This window comes from Eubalaena glacialis, chromosome 10 (assembly GCF_028564815.1).
Source record: "Eubalaena glacialis isolate mEubGla1 chromosome 10, mEubGla1.1.hap2.+ XY, whole genome shotgun sequence".
NCBI classification, from domain to species: Eukaryota; Metazoa; Chordata; class Mammalia; order Artiodactyla; family Balaenidae; genus Eubalaena; species Eubalaena glacialis.
In genome coordinates this window covers 96709050-96729161 of record NC_083725.1, presented here as the reverse complement: position 1 = coordinate 96729161, position 20112 = coordinate 96709050, and the positions used below count along the sequence as shown (strand labels likewise).

At 35.5% G+C, this 20112-nt stretch overlaps 1 protein-coding gene across 1 annotated transcript in view; it reads left to right on the top strand.

Annotated features, from left to right (window-relative positions):
• The window catches only part of FBXO3 (F-box protein 3), a 32106-nt gene extending 12267 nt beyond the window's left edge, over positions 1-19839 (top strand). Inside the window, exons 4-11 of the mRNA XM_061203221.1 lie at positions 2913-3027; positions 4561-4765; positions 6373-6418; positions 9277-9361; positions 10208-10330; positions 11664-11779; positions 13425-13615; positions 18728-19839. Coding sequence (XP_061059204.1) covers positions 2913-3027; positions 4561-4765; positions 6373-6418; positions 9277-9361; positions 10208-10330; positions 11664-11779; positions 13425-13615; positions 18728-18904 — 1058 coding nt within the window. The 3' untranslated portion in view covers positions 18905-19839. The remainder of the gene's footprint in view (positions 1-2912; positions 3028-4560; positions 4766-6372; positions 6419-9276; positions 9362-10207; positions 10331-11663; positions 11780-13424; positions 13616-18727) is intronic.
• Positions 19840-20112: the final 273 nt, after the last annotated feature.

Below are 20112 nucleotides of genomic sequence, written 5' to 3'. Positions count from 1 at the left end.
ATTTGAAATTTATTGTGATTTGTTCTGTGGTCCAGCATAATTTATCTTGGCAAATGTTCCATGTATACTTAAAAAGAATGTATATTCTGCCATTCTTGCCATTTAGTACTATATATATGATTAGGCAAAAACTGTTGATCTTGTTCAAATCTTCTGTACTCTTAATGAGGTTTTTGGTCTCCTTGTTCTGTTAGTTATTGAGAGAGGTATGTTAAAATTTCTCACTGTGGTAGGCAGAGTTCTGAGATAGGTCCCAAGATTCTCACCCACCGTGGTACGTGCCTGGTATAATGATAGCTTCCCCTTGAGTGTGAGTTGTACAATGGATATAATTGATTTCTGTCTTGTGATTAGATATTAGATGACAAAAGGGTTTTACAGATGTAATGAAGGTCCCAAATTAGTTGCATTTGAATTAATCATTAATCAAAAAGGAAATTATCCTGAGCAGGCCTGACCCAATCAGGTGAGCCCTTAACAGGAACTGGGCCCTTCCAGAAGTCAGAGAGATTCAAAGCCTGGGTGTGTCTCCTACAGGTCATGAATAAGCAAACTGGCATGTTGTGGAGAGGGTCAGGTGACAAGGAATGGCAGGTGGCTTCTAAGAGTAGAGAGCCTCAATCCTGCAACTGCAAAGAACTGAGTTCTGCCAACAACCAGTGAGTTTGGAAGAGAACCCCAAGCAAAAGATGCATAAGGTGCACTAGCAGCCCCAGTTAACACCATGATTTCAGCCTTGTGGGACCTGAGCAGAAGATCCAATTCAGTCATGCCCAGAATTCTGACCTACAGACACTGTGAAATAATAAATGAGTGTTATTTTAAGCAGCTAATATTGTGGCAGTAGAAAACTAATACACCCATTATGATTACAGATATATATTTTTTCCATTTTAATTCTGTCCTTTAAAAAAATGTATTTTGAAGCTGTGTTATTAGATGCACAAAATTAAACTTATAATACCTGTGTAGTGAATTTAACCTTTTTGCCATTACAAAAAGTCCTCCATTACCTCGAATAATGCTATTTGCCTTAAAGTCTATTTTGTATGATTTTAGTAGAGCTATTTTAGCTTTCTTTTCTGTATCTACATCTTTAAGATGTGCCTCTTGTATATGATTGTGTTTTGTTTTTCATCTGGTCTGTTAGTCTGTCTTTTAATTAGATTATTTAGTCTGTTTATATTTAATGTAATTACTAATACATTTGAGTGTAAATATACCATGTTTCTATTTTATATTGGTGCCACCTGAGCAGGTATTCCTTTTTTGCATTCTTCTTAATTATCTTTTATTCCATACTCCCTTTCCTTTCTTATTTATCTAACTTTTTTTTAGTGATTAGCCTAGAGATTAAAACATGTATCTCTGACTTAAAGTCTATTGTAAATTAGTATTTTTACCGCTTCCTGAACAATGAAAGAACCTTAGAATACTTTAATTTCAATTACCTCCCTCCTGTCTTTTGTATTATAGTTTTGTGATTTTAGTTTTCAACATATTTTATATCCTTGAAAACATTATTATTATTTTACATGTTCAATATTATTTTAGATTTACCTGCATATTTACCTTTTCTGGTTGCACTTTATTTCTTCCTGAATCTTCATGCTTCCATCTGGGATAATTTTTCTTCTGCCTGAAGAATTCCTTTTTGTTTTGTTTTGTTTTGTTTTGTTTTGTTTTGTTTTGTTTTTAACAAGGGAATGCTATTGCTGAATATTTTCAGATTTTCTTTTTTGTCGAAAAATATATTTATTTCATCTTCACTTTTGAAGTATATATTCACTGGATATAGAATTCTAGTCAGCACTTGAAGATACCATTCTTCCAGCTTCTATTGTTCTGTTAAGAAGCTGTCTTATTGTTCTTCTGAAGATGACTGTGGCTTTTCCCCTTCTCTGGCTGCTTTTAAGATTTCTCTTTGTCTTTGATTTTCAGCAGTTTTCCAGTAATGTGTCTAGATAATGATTTTCTTTGTAATTATTCTCCATGGGGTTTATAGTGCTTCTTAAATCTATGGTTTGATGTTTTCATCAATTTTGGAAAATTCTCTCAACCCTGTGGTACTGCTGAAAGCTTTGCTCAGCTTCTTGGCCTCTCAGCCTCATGTTTGCTTTCAGAAGTGGCAATTGCCTCAAAGACAAGGTGGCTCCAAAGCCCTGGCTAAACTCTCAGTTTCCCTGTTCTTCTGGACCAACCTCCCCCCACCCCAAGCCTGCCAGTTCTCACTGTCTTTGAGGTTCTCCAAAAGCCTTGAAACCAATTTTCTGTTGTTCAGTTTTTTCTAGTTCTCAGCAAAACGTTTGGTCCAACAACCTGGTGGGCCATTGCTGGGAGTGAATCTCTTCTCTTAGTATTTGTAATTACTGCTTTTTAAAGCTAGAATATATGGCAAGCTTATAAACATGAAAATCAAATTCAAGGTAATGGCCTCCTCACAGCATGAACCTACACCTATGTCCTATATTTCCCATTAAGAGACTAGGTTAAGACTCTTGAACAACATCCATTTAGAGAACTTCTGGAGAGTTCTTTAAATAGAGAAATTTGAGTATATTAGATTAAGAAAAATAAGATATGCTCTAAAGTTTTATATTGTACTGTGAAAAAACTATTGTGGATTAGTTTCACTGGTGCCTGCCATTCCATATTTTGCTTAGTGCCAGTGTTTTCCCCATGGAGAGGAAACTGAGAAATTTGCTTCCTCAGTGCTTCAAACATCAGAGCTAATCTAAAGTGATATAATGTTTCTCTGAATTTTCAATTCATTTCCCTATATTTCAGCAAGTACATTTTGGACAGAATTCATTTGCTCTAAGATCGTATCACTGGCTAGCAGATAGATTGCATTTCTTCTTAGATTTAAGGCTTATGGTTTCTTGATAATTTGCTTTTTTGTGCATCTGCAGAGGGTGCTCGAGAGGAAGACCTAGATGCTGTGGAAGCTCAGATTGGCTGCAAGCTTCCTGATGATTATCGATGTTCATATCGTATCCACAATGGGCAGAAGTTAGTGGTTCCTGGGTGAGATGTTCACTGTTTGAGTTATTTTTAATGATACAAGTTATTTTCTAGAATGTAAACAAATTGTATTTGTAGTTACTCTTAACAGATTAAAAAGTATAAGAATTTCCTCTTGTTCCTTGTAACAATCCATAAGACAAAATCTATAGCTTGACTTTGATTTTACCAAAATAGATAATGTCTTAAAAACATGGTTTCTATCAACACATCTTTACAGTTAAGATGGTTGGGGTGGGCCTACAGGACAGGAGAGGAGATGTGTGTGTGGGTATAATTTAACTAAAATTTAACTAAACCTGTTCCGAATCCTTGAAGTGTTTATCCTGTTACAGGCCAAGTAAAGTATTTTAGAGAGCTTGATATATGTTCTATGAATCATACATGTTAAAAGTAATTTGTTCAGAGCTACATACACTTAACTAAAGAAAATATTAGTTTTGTCCTATTCAAGCATAGTCTATAATTGAATGGCCTATTTTAAACTTACTTCTAAAAGATAGGAAGTATTCACTGTGGAACCTTTTGGTAAAAGCAGACCATGCAGTAGCTCTCAAATTTACTCACAGTTTTTAAAGCTATATGCTTCGAATGGTTCTACTCCCTTTGTTCCCTCATGAAATTAAGGTATTTCAGAGACATTGCACTTGTGACATACTGATAGGAATTTAGGTAGAACTTTGCATTGTTCTTATTAGAACTTGGTATCTCTTTGTGTGTGAAGAACCATATGAGGCTCTGTTACCATTTCAGATCAGAGTTGAGTGAGTACAGGGAATCTAGGAGGTGATCATACTGAGGTTACAAGGTGGTATTCAGAAGTCAAATATTGGGCAGTTAGGACTAGATAAGCCTAAATCACTGGGGTTTTTTTCTATTCTGTTTTCCTGTCAAACTGAAACTTGACAAAATGGAAAAATTGTCATATTTCAAGAACCAACAGGAGAGAACTATACTAAGAGTTGCTCAGAATTGACATGACAAACAGATCATGATTTCAACACAGGGATTTTTATCTACCCACAGCCCAAACAGTGAGACTTAGGATGAGACTCTCATCAAGGACCGACACCTGTGTTGTTCTCATACGCATGAGTTTAGACCCCATACATCCCAAGTTTATGAACATTTGGACAAGGATTAAGCTGATTTCCATTTATACTGCCTGGTAGGATAGTGTAAGCTAAAGGTTGTATCAAGATAAAGGTATCAGAGAGAACATTAAACAGTAAATTAGTCATACATACATATATAGCAAAACACTGGCAAATTATGGCAAGATAGATTTTTGAAAGCAATAAAACTATTTTTCTTTTTAAAAGGTTGGCATTTAGACAGTTTAGACATTTAAGCTTTTAATTTAAATCAGAATCTTTCCACTCAAGAGTTTGAATTTAATATATGCAGAAATTTTAGTGCTTGGGGTATTCCTGGTTTAGAATTGACATGTTAATCGTTCTTATAAAGTTGTCAGTGTGAAATTATTATTCATCAAAAAGATTGCAGTTGACTAAATTTTTGAGTCTATATTCTCAGGTTGTTGGGAAGCATGGCGCTGTCTAATCACTATCGTTCTGAGGATTTGCTAGATGTCGACACAGCTGCTGGAGGCTTCCAGCAGAGACAGGGACTGAAATACTGTCTGCCTTTAACTTTTTGCATACATACTGGTTTGAGCCAGTACATAGCAGTGGAAGCTGCGGAGGGCCGAAACAAAAATGAAGTCTTCTACCAATGTCCAGTAAGTAGGAAGCGTGTTTAAATGTGGCTTTAAGATGTGTCCTGATGGGTGAATAAAATGTGCATTAGGAATTTTCAGGGTTGTAGAATGGGTATAGAGCATTATGCAATTTGATTATAGACGGATCTAACTAGACGGCTAATATTCTGATATAATGGCATGGAATGCTAAAAGAAAATTTCACCATTGGACAAACAATGCAAGCTATTGTGCGTACGGAGGGAAGCTGTGATTTGTATTAGGACATTTTAAGTTTAAGAAAAACTAATGAGAAAAAAACAAAACAAAACAAATGAGACACGCAAGAGGGAGGGGATATGGGGATATATGTATACGTATAGCTGATTCCCTTTGTTATACAGCAGAAACACACCATTGTAAAGCAATTATACTCCAATAAAGCTGTTATAAAAAAAAAAAAGAAAAATGAATGCGCTTTTTGTTGAAGTGATTAATTGTAATATAAATTTCTAACTTTAGCTTTTGGACATCATCCATCATCATTCGCTTTGGATTCAAGTTCTGAGTGCAATAGAAACTTTCTAAACTCTTTCTTCAGTAGGTATTTGAGTTGTTGAAAAATGTAGATCTTTTTTAAGAGGCTTTTGTTATGATTTTAATGTAAGCACAGAAAATATAGCATTTGGTTTCATTCTTATTTCTTCAATTCTCAGTCATTCCTCAGTTGCAGACCTTCTGCTTTCATTTTTGCCTAGATGTGAACTTAAATAGAAAATATTTTTCAGGGACTTCCCTGGTGGCACAGTGGTTAAGAATCCGCCTGCCAATGCAGGAGACACGGGTTCGAGCCCTGGTCCGGGAAGATCCCACATGCCGTGGAGCAGCTAAGCCCATGCAGCACAACTACTGAGCCTGCGCTCTAGAGCCCTTGAGCCACAACTGCTGAGCCCACGTGCCACAACTACTGAAGCCTGCGCGCCTAGAGCCTGTGCTCCGCAACAAGAGAAGCCACCGCAGTGAGAAGCCTGTGCACCGCAACAAAGAGTAGCCCCTGCTCGCCACAACTAGAGAAAGCCCGTGTGCAGCAGCAAAGACCCAATGCAACCAAAAATAAATAAATAAATAAATTTATTTAAAAAAAAAAAAATTTCATAGTTATCTGAGACATGTGACTCCATATAACATTTAAATTATTTGAAGAGTTTGCATAGCTTTTAATTTTTTTCTAAGCATTTTCACATCTTTTATCTCATTTTTGACTTGATAGCTCTGTAAGATTGTAGGATAATGACTTGGTCTCTCCATTTACTGAGAGAAGAGACTAATCTAGAACTGTTCAGGTCCCTTGACTGAATTCAAAACCCTGTCTTCTGGGTTCATAGGCCATGTGTCTTATCACGGTTTTAATGTCCTAATTGTTTTCTTGAAGGATAATTTATTAGTTCATTGTAACTAATAGGAAGAGCCTAAATATAGAAATCATAAGAGCAGAAACTGAGAAGTGAGGAATGTCTGAGTATTGGTTAGAGCACTTAAGCTATTTTTATCTGTTTTGTCTTGTCCCCAGGGAAGGATACAGATAGTGAACAATGGGGAATTAAGTAAAATGTATTTTCCTTGATTACAATATTCTTTTTCTCACCTAGGACCAAATGGCTCGGAATCCAGCTGCTATTGACATGTTTATCATAGGTAAGAGAAAAGTCTCTTCTTTCCGGTCAAAAAAAATTAAGTTGGTAAAAACGTTTCTGTTACTTGATCAACTGGCAATTTTATATTTCTATTTCTTAAAGCTTGCTCGTTCATAAAGTACTGTAACTAGGTTCTCATTAGAATAGCCCTTGTACTTTATTTGACTTGGGTTTCCATTTGGAAAAAAGCCATGCCATATACAACCTTGTGCTCTTAGGATTTTGCTGTAGAACAGTGAAATGTATAGAACTGCTAGGAATGTGTACATAGTTCCCTTACACACACATGCATTTTCCATCGATCATATTAATACATAATTAGAGATATAGATACATAAAATAACTGTACTTTTTCTCTTCTGGTGCCAGTGCTATAGTAAAATACTGATAAGTCACACCAGAGACCTCAGACCAGCAGTCTTCAGAGACCAGTATAAACTGGGCCTTATAAACTGCTTGGCACACCTGGTTTTTCTTGGCCTCAAAAGCATATTTCTCATAGGATTTTGAGAACAATTCAGTTTGTATTGAAGAGCAGCTCACCCCTTTGCTGTTCATCCATTCTTGTTTTGCTTAGATTTTGCTCACGTAGACGAAAAAGAGAAGCTTCCTGACTATCCATTCTGCTTTTTAAGGCATTTCTGGAACATATTAAACATCATTATATAGTAAAAGGATCTTGCAGGCCAAGGCATCTGTATTTAATTGTATCTCCTAATTGGAACCTTGAACAGAGTATAAGTCTCTGTGTGTTCAAACTACGGCATATTCTAGGTTTGGGAAATACTTCATAGTATCAAGAAGTTCTCACCCCTACGCAGTCAGTTATAAAACACTTTTAAGCTTGGTTCCTAGCGTTCAGCTCACCCCGATTCCTGTGGTCTATGGTGTCTAAGTTAAGCACCCTCTGGGGGTTACGGCCTTGCTCGCTGCCCTCTTTGGCTTCTCTGGGTGGCACGTACTCTGAGAACGTGATCGTCCTGGCTCTAGTCCAGTGGAGCTGCTCAGTTTATAAGCTAAAGGCTGCCTGAGCTCTAAGGTAAGCTGCCGGCTAGGCGCTGTGAGTTTCTTAGTCTTAGTTTGGTGCTGGTCTGACATGGTGTGGAAGACCCCACCACTACAGCAGAGTACTAAGGTCTGAGAATACTCTTCTGGGAGTTGGGGTTTCTCCTAGAATGAGAGAGTAAAGCAAAAGATTTGAGATGCACTGGAAGAAATGAGGTGGGAAGTTAGTGCTGGGAGGAAAGATGAGAAAGCATCTGATCTGCCTTTACACTACCTTGATAAAACCCCAATACTCTCAAAGGAACTGCAAGATATGGGCTTACTTTAAAAGGTAAACTACTGTGGAACGTATAAATTACATCTTAATTCAGCTAAGTTTGACTTTCTTGGAATTTTTGGTAAAACATAAGATGGAATCTCCTGATATTCAGTGCATTATTAATACATATTTAAGAACACTGGAATCTATGTGCAGATAAGTTTAGTGGTGAAGGCTGCATGGAAAATTTTATCCTTATTTTAAAGAACACACTTTGGTATGTGTTGTAATAAATTAAGGCACATTAAAATACACCATGCCAATTTCTTTTTTAATGTAAATCATAAGAAATTTCTTTTTTCTTATATAACATTTTAGTTCATGAAACTTACAAAATGATTTTTTAAACTCTGCAGGGAAATTGCTAGTTCTCAAAACAGAAAATTGTACCTTCTATGAATTTTAATAACATTCATGTGGCCCCTTAATATCTAGCTCAAAGTGGATAGAAGATGATCAGTGATCATTTGAATAAAGTAGCATTTAATAAATAAAGGGTCAGAGTGGGCCATTAATAGACATTGAAAAAAGAGTAAACTATTGTAGTTTACCTTCTGTCAGTTGATACCTTTAAAATTTTAAAGCTGTATATTCTCAGACTCAAGCTTAAATTGTATCTTCAATCATTCCCTAAATAGAATTATAAGTAAATACATACTGTAAATTTAGCATCTGACTTTCAGTGTGGCAGAGTGCAGGAACTGGGTTAATAGAAACAAGATTATGAAGAAATTCATTGAACAACATTGATTAAGGGACTAGTATGTGCTAGGCACTGAGCTGTATTAACAGTAAATGATGGGGGTCTGAGAAAGTTATGTTGTATTATCTACAAGAGGCAACATAATTCATGTAAATACTTGTTATTGATCCAATCACTAGGTCACGGATATATGGTCTGGACTGGACTATCCCAGTCATTCTTCTCTGCTTTGAGCTGGTCACTGAGAATATGGAGGACCGCTGTACATTTGAATCTGTAGTAATGCAACTGGGCTACTTTGGGATTGGCCTGATGCCCAGAACCCCACAGTGCTATACCCCTATTAGATGTCCAGACTGAGCCTGGCTTCTGCCAGAATTTTGTGCATGAGTCAGGATGTGCCTGGACCAGGGATGTACCCTGATCATCTGAGGGTAGGCGCTGATACTTTTTTCTGTAGTTTCTTCCTAGACATAGCTATATCTCCTTTGTTCTATATGTTCCAGAAATTATAGACAGAAGGCTTTTCATTCTTGTACCAGAACAAATTAAAGTTTAAAAGTCAACTATTTCGTTTTAAGTGTAAAAAGTAGTTTGAAGGTAGTCGGAGGATTCCCTAGCAAGGTAGTTTGGAATAAGATTGATAGAACTGAGGATAGAAATTTACCTTATAAAGGATTAGTAGAATGGTATATATAAATGTTTCTAGTTTTGATATCACTAGATATCACTATTAAGCATAGAGAAATTGTCATTTTTTCCCTTGTTTCCTGTATAAATTAAAAAAAACTATTTGTCCTTTTCTCTTTTTTTTCCCCTTCCTTTTTTACAGGTGCTACTTTTACTGACTGGTTTACTTCTTATGTCAACAATGTTGTATCAGGTGGCTTCCCTATCATCAGAGACCAAATTTTCAGGTATTTCACTTGGGGCTTTTTGGAGTGGAATGATTATAAATCAGAAAAAAACATCAGTTACAGATCATGAGATGAAGTTTCCCACGAGGGTTAATAACAGAACCTCTCATCTTAAATCTCACTATTTTATTCTCACTTTAAAGCCAAAACATCCAAACAGTTGAACAGCCAGTATTTTTTTCATCTGGAAGAATCAAGAGAAAAAACTGATTTTGATTTAGAAGCTGTGGCTTTATAGTAGTTACATAGTTTGTTTTTTTTTTTTTTTTTTTGGCGGTGGAGGGGGAGGCTGTTGCCAATAACAGATTTACTGCGAATGGCAAGTCAGTAACTATTAGCTCCTGGAAAATATTAGTCATTATCTCTAAATGGAACATTCAGGTATTATAGATGGAATTAGAGGTTGGTTCACAGTAGCCCAGTTGGCAGAAATGATACGTTAATTACACATTAGAGGCCTCTAGAATAACAATACTAACACATTTTTATTGTCAGAGTCACTGTGTATAGGGCATAGCTGGGTTTTCAGATGTTCCAAAAGTTTCCTTAGCTCTGAAGACTGAGATAAGCTCTTTTTAGTTTCCAAGTTAGTTACTGATCCATTATTTGAACCACTGGTCGTTGAACCTTGACTGCTATCATTATTGATTCAGAGTCTTCAAGGTTTTCTAGTTTGTTTGTTCTTTTAAGCTTAATAACTATACCTTTAAGGTGCCAAATATGATTTAAATTTGTTTTTATCGTAAAGTAAAATATAAACTATTTTGCATTGTATCTTTAAATCTTTTATCTTACAGAATTGATGTTTGTTGATTAAAAAATGTTTAATTTTTTAAAATTACCTAGATATGTTCATGATGCAGAGTGTGTAGCAACGACTGGGGATATTACGGTTTCAGTTTCCACATCGTTTCTGCCAGAACTTAGCTCTGTACATCCACCCCACTATTTCTTCACATACCGAATCAGGTGAGAATTTTAAATGGGGTCGCCTTTTGGGATGTATCTTATGGATGTGTTGTTATCACCCCATTTGACGTGATATAAAAACACATTCTGAAAGGCAGCTTCTTGCTAAAGTGTGGAGGTAGGTGGATAACAAACAAATTTTCTACAATATAGTGTTTGTAAAGCACCTTGAGTCTGTATCAACCTTTAAGTTATTTCTTCAAATGTAAGTATTGTGCCAGGTACTTTGAGAGGTGGACCACTAAGCTGTAATCATCATGAAAGGTCAGTATTAGAGTTATAATGCGTTTTGAAACCTATGAAATTGCCCAAGATAAAACCATGCATTTCAGTTTTATCTTGCCTGTCTATATTTAATTAAAAGTGTAATAAATATTTATTGAGTACAGCCTGTATATTAGACATAGTGCTGCGCAAGCCCTGGATTTGGTTAAATAAAAAACAAATATTAAATACACTTTAATTAGAAGTACTCTGTACTGTGAGGTAAAGATAACTCATTGCCCTAAGGGATTAAGAATGCTTTGTTTTCAGATGTATTTTTAAATACTTTATGATATATATTTTAAAAAAATACATATACATGCATATATACATACTAGAAATAATAGTAATGTATACTTAACCAGAAAGCATTCTAGGATTTTGGTATTGTATGAAGCCTTTGATATGTCCAGTTACACATATTCAGATGAATGTTGTTTTAATTGTTTAATTTAGTCCTGCCTAAATTGGATTGGGATATGCTTAAAATAGTAATACCTACACGTGCTTATACGGTATTCTAAATGAAAATAAGAGTCAGCAGAGTCTCAGAAAAAGGAGGGAAATAATAGTATTGGAAAACAGAGTCAAGGTATAACCCCAGTAACTGAATAGTGGATGCACGAAATAGTGACATTTTGCTCTGAGCTTTCTAGAAGCTAATGGAGAAAAGGGCTGTATAGCCTTGTAGTGAAAAAAAAGACTCCATTTTTTAGAACAGAAGTTTTTCGTGGCACCATATTCTAGAAAGTGTTTCCCACATTGGTCTTTATTTGAACAGCAAAAGATTGTTGTCACCACTGCGTTTGTAAATTTTTATGTTGCCCTTTCTATTGTTAATCCTAAATGAAAGTCAAGTGTGTAAATTGAATGAAAGCATTTCTGTGGGGGAGTCCAGCTAATTAGGCCAGTATCTTTGCAAACTTATAGGAATAGATGATTTACACAGACTTTGGGTTGGGTTTCTTAATTTCCTTTGGAAATCCCTTTCACTGGCTTAGCTCAAAATACGGTAGCTCTTAAACAGAAAAAAACCAACGTGTCTCTACCACTCCATTCTCTTCTCCAGGATTGAAATGTCAAAAGATGCACTTCCTGAGAAGGCTTGTCAGTTAGACAGTCGCTACTGGAGAATAACAAATGCTAAAGGTGATGTGGAAGAAGTTCAAGGACCTGGAGTAGTTGGTATGTGTCCCAAGATTTGGGTTTATACATCAGTTGCTTCTAAAACATTTTGGAGAGTATATATGTGATACATAGCTTGGCAAATGCATGATATAGTTAGTGGATAAGACTGCATCTTTTTAATAGCTGTGTTTCAGTGTGAAAGATATCATAGATTCTGAATTCTTCTCCTAATACAGTATTTTGCTTCATAAATATAATGTGTAAAGGTCATTATTTTATCAGTTTAGTACCTGAAACATGAACTTTTCTAAAATTATAGCAAACTCAATTATTCAGGGATTGAATTTCCATTCTGTAGATCACACGGGTTTCTTGCTTTTCCTTCTTAACTGCTTTATTTTGTTAGCTGGATAATTATTCATTATCATATTCTGTAGGGTTACAGGGTGTATGGCAGAAAGAGAAAATAAATTTCATATTGGTCATCTTTCTGAAATTTCAGGAGAAATGTTAAACTTAATAGCACAGATTTTATTGTTTTTTGATTTCAATCATCTCTAGCCTCTGATTACCGTTGACATTTGGCTTTTTAAAAAATTATGATTATCATAAGTTTCTGAGACCTCAGATTCTTCACATTTTATATGTGTACTTCAGGAAAATAATATTATTTAAGCTATGCGCTTTTGTTATTGGTCCTAAGCATATGTAGAATTCAGTTTAAATTGAAGTTGTTTTAATTAATTGCCACAAATAGATTCATATTCTACGTGTCTTTTTAAGGAATTTTTCCTGGATATTAAAGAATTTTATTAAAGCTGTAATTCTTCTTCTGTCGTTTCGTCTATTGATGTAAAACCTTTTCCTTGTGACTGCCATTTTGTCTGGGCTAAATGCTTAAGATGCATCTTCAGAGTTTTATGTTTTAGTCTCTTGCTACATTTAAACATTTAGATTATCCTTATCTCTGTTTGAACTAGAATATGTGACACTTTTTATTACCATTGTCTTAAAGATTGTGTCTTCAATGCCTCTCCTTTTTTTTAAATTATTTTTTTATAAATTAATTTTATTTTATTTATTTTTGGCTGTGTTGGGTCTTCGTTGCTGCACACGGGCTTTCTCTAGTTGCGGCGAGTGGGGGCCGTTCTTCGTTGCGGTGCGAGGGCTTCTCATTGCAGTGGCTTCTCTTGTTGCAGAGCACGGGCTCTAGGCACACGGACTTCAGTAGTTACAGCACACTGGCTCCGTAGTTGTGGCTTGTGGGCTCTAGAGTGCAGGCTCAGTTGTTGTGGCTCACGGGCTCTAGAGCACAGGCTCAGTAGTTGTGGCGCACGGGCTTCATTGCTCCGCGGCATGTGGGATCTTCCCGGACCAGGGCTCGAACCCGTGTCCCCTGCATTGGCAGGCGGATTCTTAACCACTGCGCCACCAGGGAAGCCCCCCTCTCCTTTTTTAATTTTCATTCTACTGGATATCACCTCCCCACCCCCCAACACACTATAGGGAATTAGGAGAGTACAAAAAAATGTCAAAATACTCATAATCCCATCCCAAAATATTAACATTTTGTTATATTTCCTTTTAGATTTTTTTCTAATTATGCATTTTCTTTAATATAGTTTAAAGAGGACATATCGTGTTTGCTATAATGAAGAACTAAATATTATACTTTAATTTATTGTTACTGTTTTCTCTGCAGGTGAATTTCCAATCATCAGCCCAGGCCGGGTATATGAATACACAAGTTGTACCACATTCTCTACAACATCAGGCTATATGGAAGGATATTATACCTTCCATTTCCTTTACTTTAAAGACAAGATCTTTAATGTTGCCATTCCCCGATTCCATATGGCATGTCCGACATTCAGGGTGTCTATAGCTCGATTGGTAGGTTAAATTTTCCTCTGGTGCTGATTTTACATGACTTTGTAGAATGAACTCCACAGAGGGTCTTTGTTGATTACCCAGACAGATAGTTTGTAAATGGTATTTCAGAGAGCCCTAGAGATTTTGAGGGAAATATCTTTGGGGGGAGGGGGAGATGTGGGAATATGTTGGGCGGGTGGACAGTAAGTAAACTAGGCTCCAGATTCTTCAATCAGAGTAACTCTACTATTATGTTTTTGTTGTTGTTTTTATTTGTTTGTTTGTTTTAAATAGACTTTATTTTTTAGAGCAGTTTCAGATTCACAGCAAAATTGAGCAGAAGGTACAGAGATTTCCCATATACCCTCTGCTTCAACTCATGCATAGACTCCCGCATCATCAATATCTCCCGCCAGAGTGGTACCTTTGTTACAGCTGGTGAACCTACATTGACACATCATTATCACCCAAAGTCCATAGTTTACATTAGGGTTCACTCTTGGTGTTGCATATTCTGTGGGTTTGAATGTATGTATAATGACATGTATCCACCATTACAGTATCATATAAAGTAGTTATGAGTTTCAAAGTTTCAGTGTCTTTTCCAGTTTCCAAAAACAGTTTTGTTGCCTAATGAGAATCACCACACTAGACCAGTTAGAATTGCCTTTATTTTATTTCATTAAGACTGGGGAAGCAATTTCTTACAGTGGTTTTGCTAAAACTCCCAATTTTTAAAAATAATACAAATATCCTATAAAATCATTACAAAGAAGATTTAATGGGTAGACTTGCACTTTTAGTAGTCTCTCTTTGGGATCATTTCCTAAGTCAACTCATTGTATTTTTGAAATCTCATTTCTAGGGTGACAGGTACAGCGGTAACCCCAATCTTACAGGCTATAAAATGATTAAAGAAAATTATGACACTTGAGTTATACAATAGGAATAAATTATGAATTGCATACCCAGAATATAATCAAGTCATAGGTGTCAAATGTTCAAAAAAAGCCCTCTAGCTCCTGGGATGACCCCGATGGGTGGGTCTAATATAAGTCTGGGAAGATAGACATGATATTGATCTAACTTAGAGCGGATACATTCCCAACTCCAGTTTGGAAAGAGAAAGATGATGATGAGACTTTAGGCCATTATACTTGTGGTATTTCTGGTGAAAAGAATCTACAGCCTGGGTTTGGAAGTGAAGTTTAGCTTCCCTCCCAGTGGTATATTTCCAATACTGTGAATTTGCTACTTCCTGTAACAGTCTTCCATTTTTGACTAGCCCCATTTCTGTATGAGATTGGTATCATCCTTAAATGTTTGATACAATTTATCAGTGAAGTCATCTTGGGCTGGATTTCTCTTGTGGGAACGTTTTGAGATATGAATTTTATTTCTTTAATATTCATATTTTGTTTCATGTTTCACTTTCGGTAATTTTGTGTCTTTCAAGGAATTTGTCCATTTGTTCTAAATGTTGAATTTACTTCCATAAAAGTTATTTGCAGTTTTCCCTTGATATCCTTTTAATGGCTGTAAGAGCTATAGTTATATGTAGTGTTTTGTTCTTAATATTGGTAATGTACATCTCTTTTGTTCATCAACTTAGCTAGGGGGTTGTCACTTTTATTATTTAAAGGAACAATTTTTGGTTTCACTGTTTCTCTCTATTTGTTCATTTTCTGTTTCATTGATTTCTGGAGTTATCTTTATTTCTCTCCCACTTACTGTGGGTTTAATTTGCTTTTTTTTTTACTTCTTAAGGTGGAAGTTTAAATTATTGATTTTAGACCTTCTCTCTAAGCACTGTTTTAGCTACATTTCACAAATTTTGATGCATTATTTTCATTAACATTTAATTCAAAATATTCTCAGATTTCCCTTGTAATTTAATTTTGATCTATGTCTTTTCTAGAAATGTATGAATTTCCAAACATTTGGAGCTTTTCCAGTTACCTTTTGGTTATTGATTTCTAGTTTTGTTATGGTTAGAGAACTCGCTGTGTATAATTTCAATCTTTTTAAATGTTTTATGGCCCAGCATTATGGTCTATCTTGGTAAATGATCCTTGTGTATTTGAAAAGCATGTGTATTCTGATATTTGGGGAATATTAATTCTATAAATGGCAAGTCAAATTGGTTGACTGTTTTTCAAGTCTTCTATATATTTACTGATCTTTTGTATGTGTGTGTGTTCGCTGAGAGACGATTGTTGTAATCTCCAACTATAATTACAGTTTTGTCTATTTTTTTAATTCTGAATTTTTATTCTCTTTTTAATTTGCTTCATGTATTTTAATTATACGCAAATATGTTTAGGATTGTTACGTGTTTTTAATGAAGTGCTTCTTTTATTGTTATAAAATCTCTATCTATGGCAATATTCCTTGCCCTAAAGTTGCTATATATTCCTGACCTAAAGTGTAAAGAGTGTTGACATTTGTTTGCACAGGTAGTTTGTGCAGTTAAGTTACTATTGGGTCAGTCGATCCTGTTGAGGCTTGTTTGTTAGGGTGGGGATAGAGTAGTCTTTACTTAAGGACAGTAGTTCTCAGACTTTTCCGTCTCATGATCCCCTTCAGCTCTTAGAAGTTATTGAGGACTCCAAAGAACTCTTGCTTATATGGGTTATATGACATTTATCATGTTAAAAATTAAAACTGAGAAGTTTTATAATATTACTCCTTTTTTAAAGTTTTAAATTTTTAAATTTATAATTTCAAATTACAATAATAAACTTATTACATGTTCAACCCTCTCTTAACTATGTTCTTACTTAGAGTTTTAGTTTCCTCCCAACCGCAAAGAAGCATATAAAATCTTGATCTGCCTTGTGGAAAATGTTTTCTCTTTCTCGAGGAGGAGAACTCAATAAAATGAAATGAGAATTCTGGACTTATTTCTAATCAACATGAAAGAGGCAGTGGGGATTGTATTTGTATTGTGTTTATTTGTATTGTACCTTTCCTGTTTAAAAATTAGTTTTCTTGATATGGACGTTGAGTTGTTCCCCTTATTTGTCCACTAACCATATATTATCATACTTAATACTTCCTTTTGCTTTACACTTTGAATGTTGCTATAAAACATTTTTTGGTTGGTCTTAAGCCTTTTCTTGCTCTAGGTAGTTTGTTTTTGGACACGTTAGAGGCTCCTGCTGCTTATTTATTTCCATTCTTGTCTGTGTGTTCCTCTTTCCATCTACTGTTTGTATATGTACACTTTTGTCTGAGATCATCAGCAATCTCCCTCTTTAGCTACATTGATTTAACAGTTTTTCTGTTTTTTTCCTTAAGATAATTAATAATCATACTACCTGGCTTTAATGTTTCAGAATTTCCTAAGCTTTAATCCTCTCCCCCTTTTGTACCTTCTACTGAATTTTAAAGTCTTTATTTCCCAGATTTAAAAAAATCAAAAGATAAAAGTAATGACATATATTTATGTATATTTTCTCTGATTGTTGTTGTTAGTGTTATAATAAATCCCAAGTGACAGTTCCCTTGACAAATTCTAAAGGACATTTCCTTTCCCCCACGTTAATTAATTTGCTTGCTCAACAGATATTTATTGAGTACCTACTAGGTGCTGGGGAAAATGCAGTGAACGATATAATCAAAATCTCTGCCTTCAGGGATGTGATGTACAGCATGGCGACTATGGTTAATAACACTGTACTGCATATTTGGAAGTTGCTAAGAGAGTAGATCTTAGAAGTTCTCATCACAAGAAAAAAGCCCTGTAACTATGTAAGGTGATGGATGTTAACTAGATTTATTGTGGGGATCATTTTGGAATGTATACAAATATTGAATCATTATGTTGTACATCTGAAACTAATATAATGTTGTATGTCAATTATGCCTCAATAAAAATAAAAAAATAAAAAAAGAAGAAAGTTGAGGAGATTAAAAAAAAAATCTCTGGCTTGGAATTTACATTCTAGTTGGAAGAGACAAAGTGTAGCAAATACACATGCCTCACTATGTCAAGTAGTAATACGTGCTCTGGAGAAAACTCAGAGTAAGGGAGCTAAGAAGTATGTTGTTGGGTTGTTCTGATAGACAGATGTGTCAGGGAAGGCCTTGGTGACATTTGAGTTCAGACTTGAAAGAAGTAGAGGGAGCTGGGTGGATGTGTGGTTGAAGGGTGTTCCAAGCAGAAGAACAGCAAGTACAGAGGTGCTGAAGCACTAATGTGCTTGGTATGTCTGAAGAACTGCACGGAGGCCAGTGTAGCTGGAGGGCAGTGAACAGGGGAGAGTGGTTAGAGACTCGATCATGGGGTAGTGGGATGCTGCATATGCAATGCCATAAAAGCCTTGGTGGAAGGACTTTTGCTGCCATCACATCCCAAGTTTCCCAATACTTCCCACATTACCAGCTAGGTCCTCCTTGCCCTTCAGAATTCTGTCCAATACAGTAGGTCCTCTCATTGAGTCTTCAAATGTATGAGAGAGAAAACCAACAGCAGAATGGGTCAAGACTCAATTAGAGGCACTGCTTAAAAGGAACTGAAGTTCCCAAGAGATGTTCAGATATTGGATGTTCAACATCACTACTGCCTTATTCCGAGAGCCTGCAACAAATTAATTTAAAAGCAGAGTCTACCGATGCTGATTGTCTTTATACTAGGAGCTCAACAGAAATCTCTTAGACCTCCTGTTGACAGTACATAAAACTTACCAGTAGAGGTCATACCTTAGTAATATTTTCAGATCCTCTTTTCTGTAAGCATGTAGGTTAATAAAGAATTGTTACTCAATACACTAATAAGTTCAGTAAAATTTTATCTTGGGTTGTTAGGAGTGGTCTGTTTGCTACATTGTGTGAATTACCAACCACCATGTAAAAAGTAAGTACTATATTGATGAAATATATTTACCATTAAAACCACATTGAGCATTTTAAAACTTGTGATAGAATATATACTCTAGAATTTGCATCAGCATGTGCATTATGAAAATGTATAAAAGGCTATAAAATTCTATAAACATTCTCTGAGAAGTCTATAAAAATTCATATTTGGCATGCCCAGTTGTTTAGATTCTAGGTAAATGAGAATTTATATTAAATAAGAGTAAAAAAACTGATGGAAGTTCTTATCAAAAGATTGTTTTCTTTTTCAAGGAAATGGGTCCTGATGAATATGAAGAGATGGAAGAAGAAGAAGAGGAGGAGGAGGAGGAAGACGATGATGATGATTCGGCAGATATGGATGAATCTGATGAAGATGACGAGGAGGAGAGACGGAGGAGAGTCTTTGATGTTCCCATTCGAAGACGCCGCTGCTCTCGCCTTTTTTAGCAAGCCTCTGCTGATGGAAGCCCTGGGGTGAATCAGCCTGTTAAATAGATTTCTCAGTAATGTAAATAACTAAATTGTTCTCAGCTTATAGAAGGGAAACTAGCATGAAATATTGTGCCAGGACCTGGGTTCTATATGACACTACTTTAGGAACTGGATTGTTTGAGTTTGCTTAGTGTTTTTGAGGTAGAGGAGGAAATGGGAATCTTTTTTTCCTCTTCTAGAAGTCAGTGGGAGAATAGTTCTCTAGCTAAGGAACAGACTTTTTTTTGTTTAAAGATATTTTATACTTATAAAAATATGGAAATGGGAGGGAGTAGAATAAGGATTTAAAATGAAGCAGAAATACCTACACAAGGATAGAGAGAAACTGTGTGACTGAATGATTCTGTGAAAAGACTTACAAGTTATTTAGAAATGAACAGAATTTGTAATTAGGCTAATCCATTTAGTGAGTCCTATATATTTTGTACTCACAGGGAACTAATTGACTAAATAGCTTGAATGCTAGTTGTCCTTTCTTAGACAATCTGTCCTTAAATTTAGAGTTTTCATCACAACAACCTTGAATTTAAAGTCTATCAGTATGACTTTGACCTTGAATTTAGTCTTCAACTCTGCCAACCTTGAATTTAAAGTCTTCAACACTATGACCTTTATCACGTTGTTCACAGATGCATCATTTTTGAAGTGTAGTGTGTAAAAGTATGTATTGTGTTGTTTATTAACAAAAGATTCTTCACAATATCTCATGTAGTCTAAATTTGTAAATAATGCTTCTGTTTTGTTTCCCCTCTGTATACTTGACTGTCTAACTTTGTGATAAGTGACATGAATTTTAAGTTAAGATTAAGTCTGTTTCCCTAAAACATGGATTTTTTTGTAATTATATAATTGAGAGTTTGGAATGAAATCCTCCAAGTGTCAAAAACTCACATTTTGAAAACATATTTTGGTTCCGATCCTGTATTTTGTATAATTGCCTATTTCCCATAAACTAATATTAATAAGCCTTTGCTCTTAAGATGGAAGATGAGATCAAAACTCATTGGCCTATTGCCAGAGGCCCATTCAAAGTCATTTCCTGGCTTTGACGATACTCTGTCATGTACTCCACCTTGCAATTCCCCCAGGAACAGTTCTTTAGTAGGGAAAACTGTAGGAAGAGGGAGGTATATACAGGATTAAGCAGCTGCCATCAGGGACCA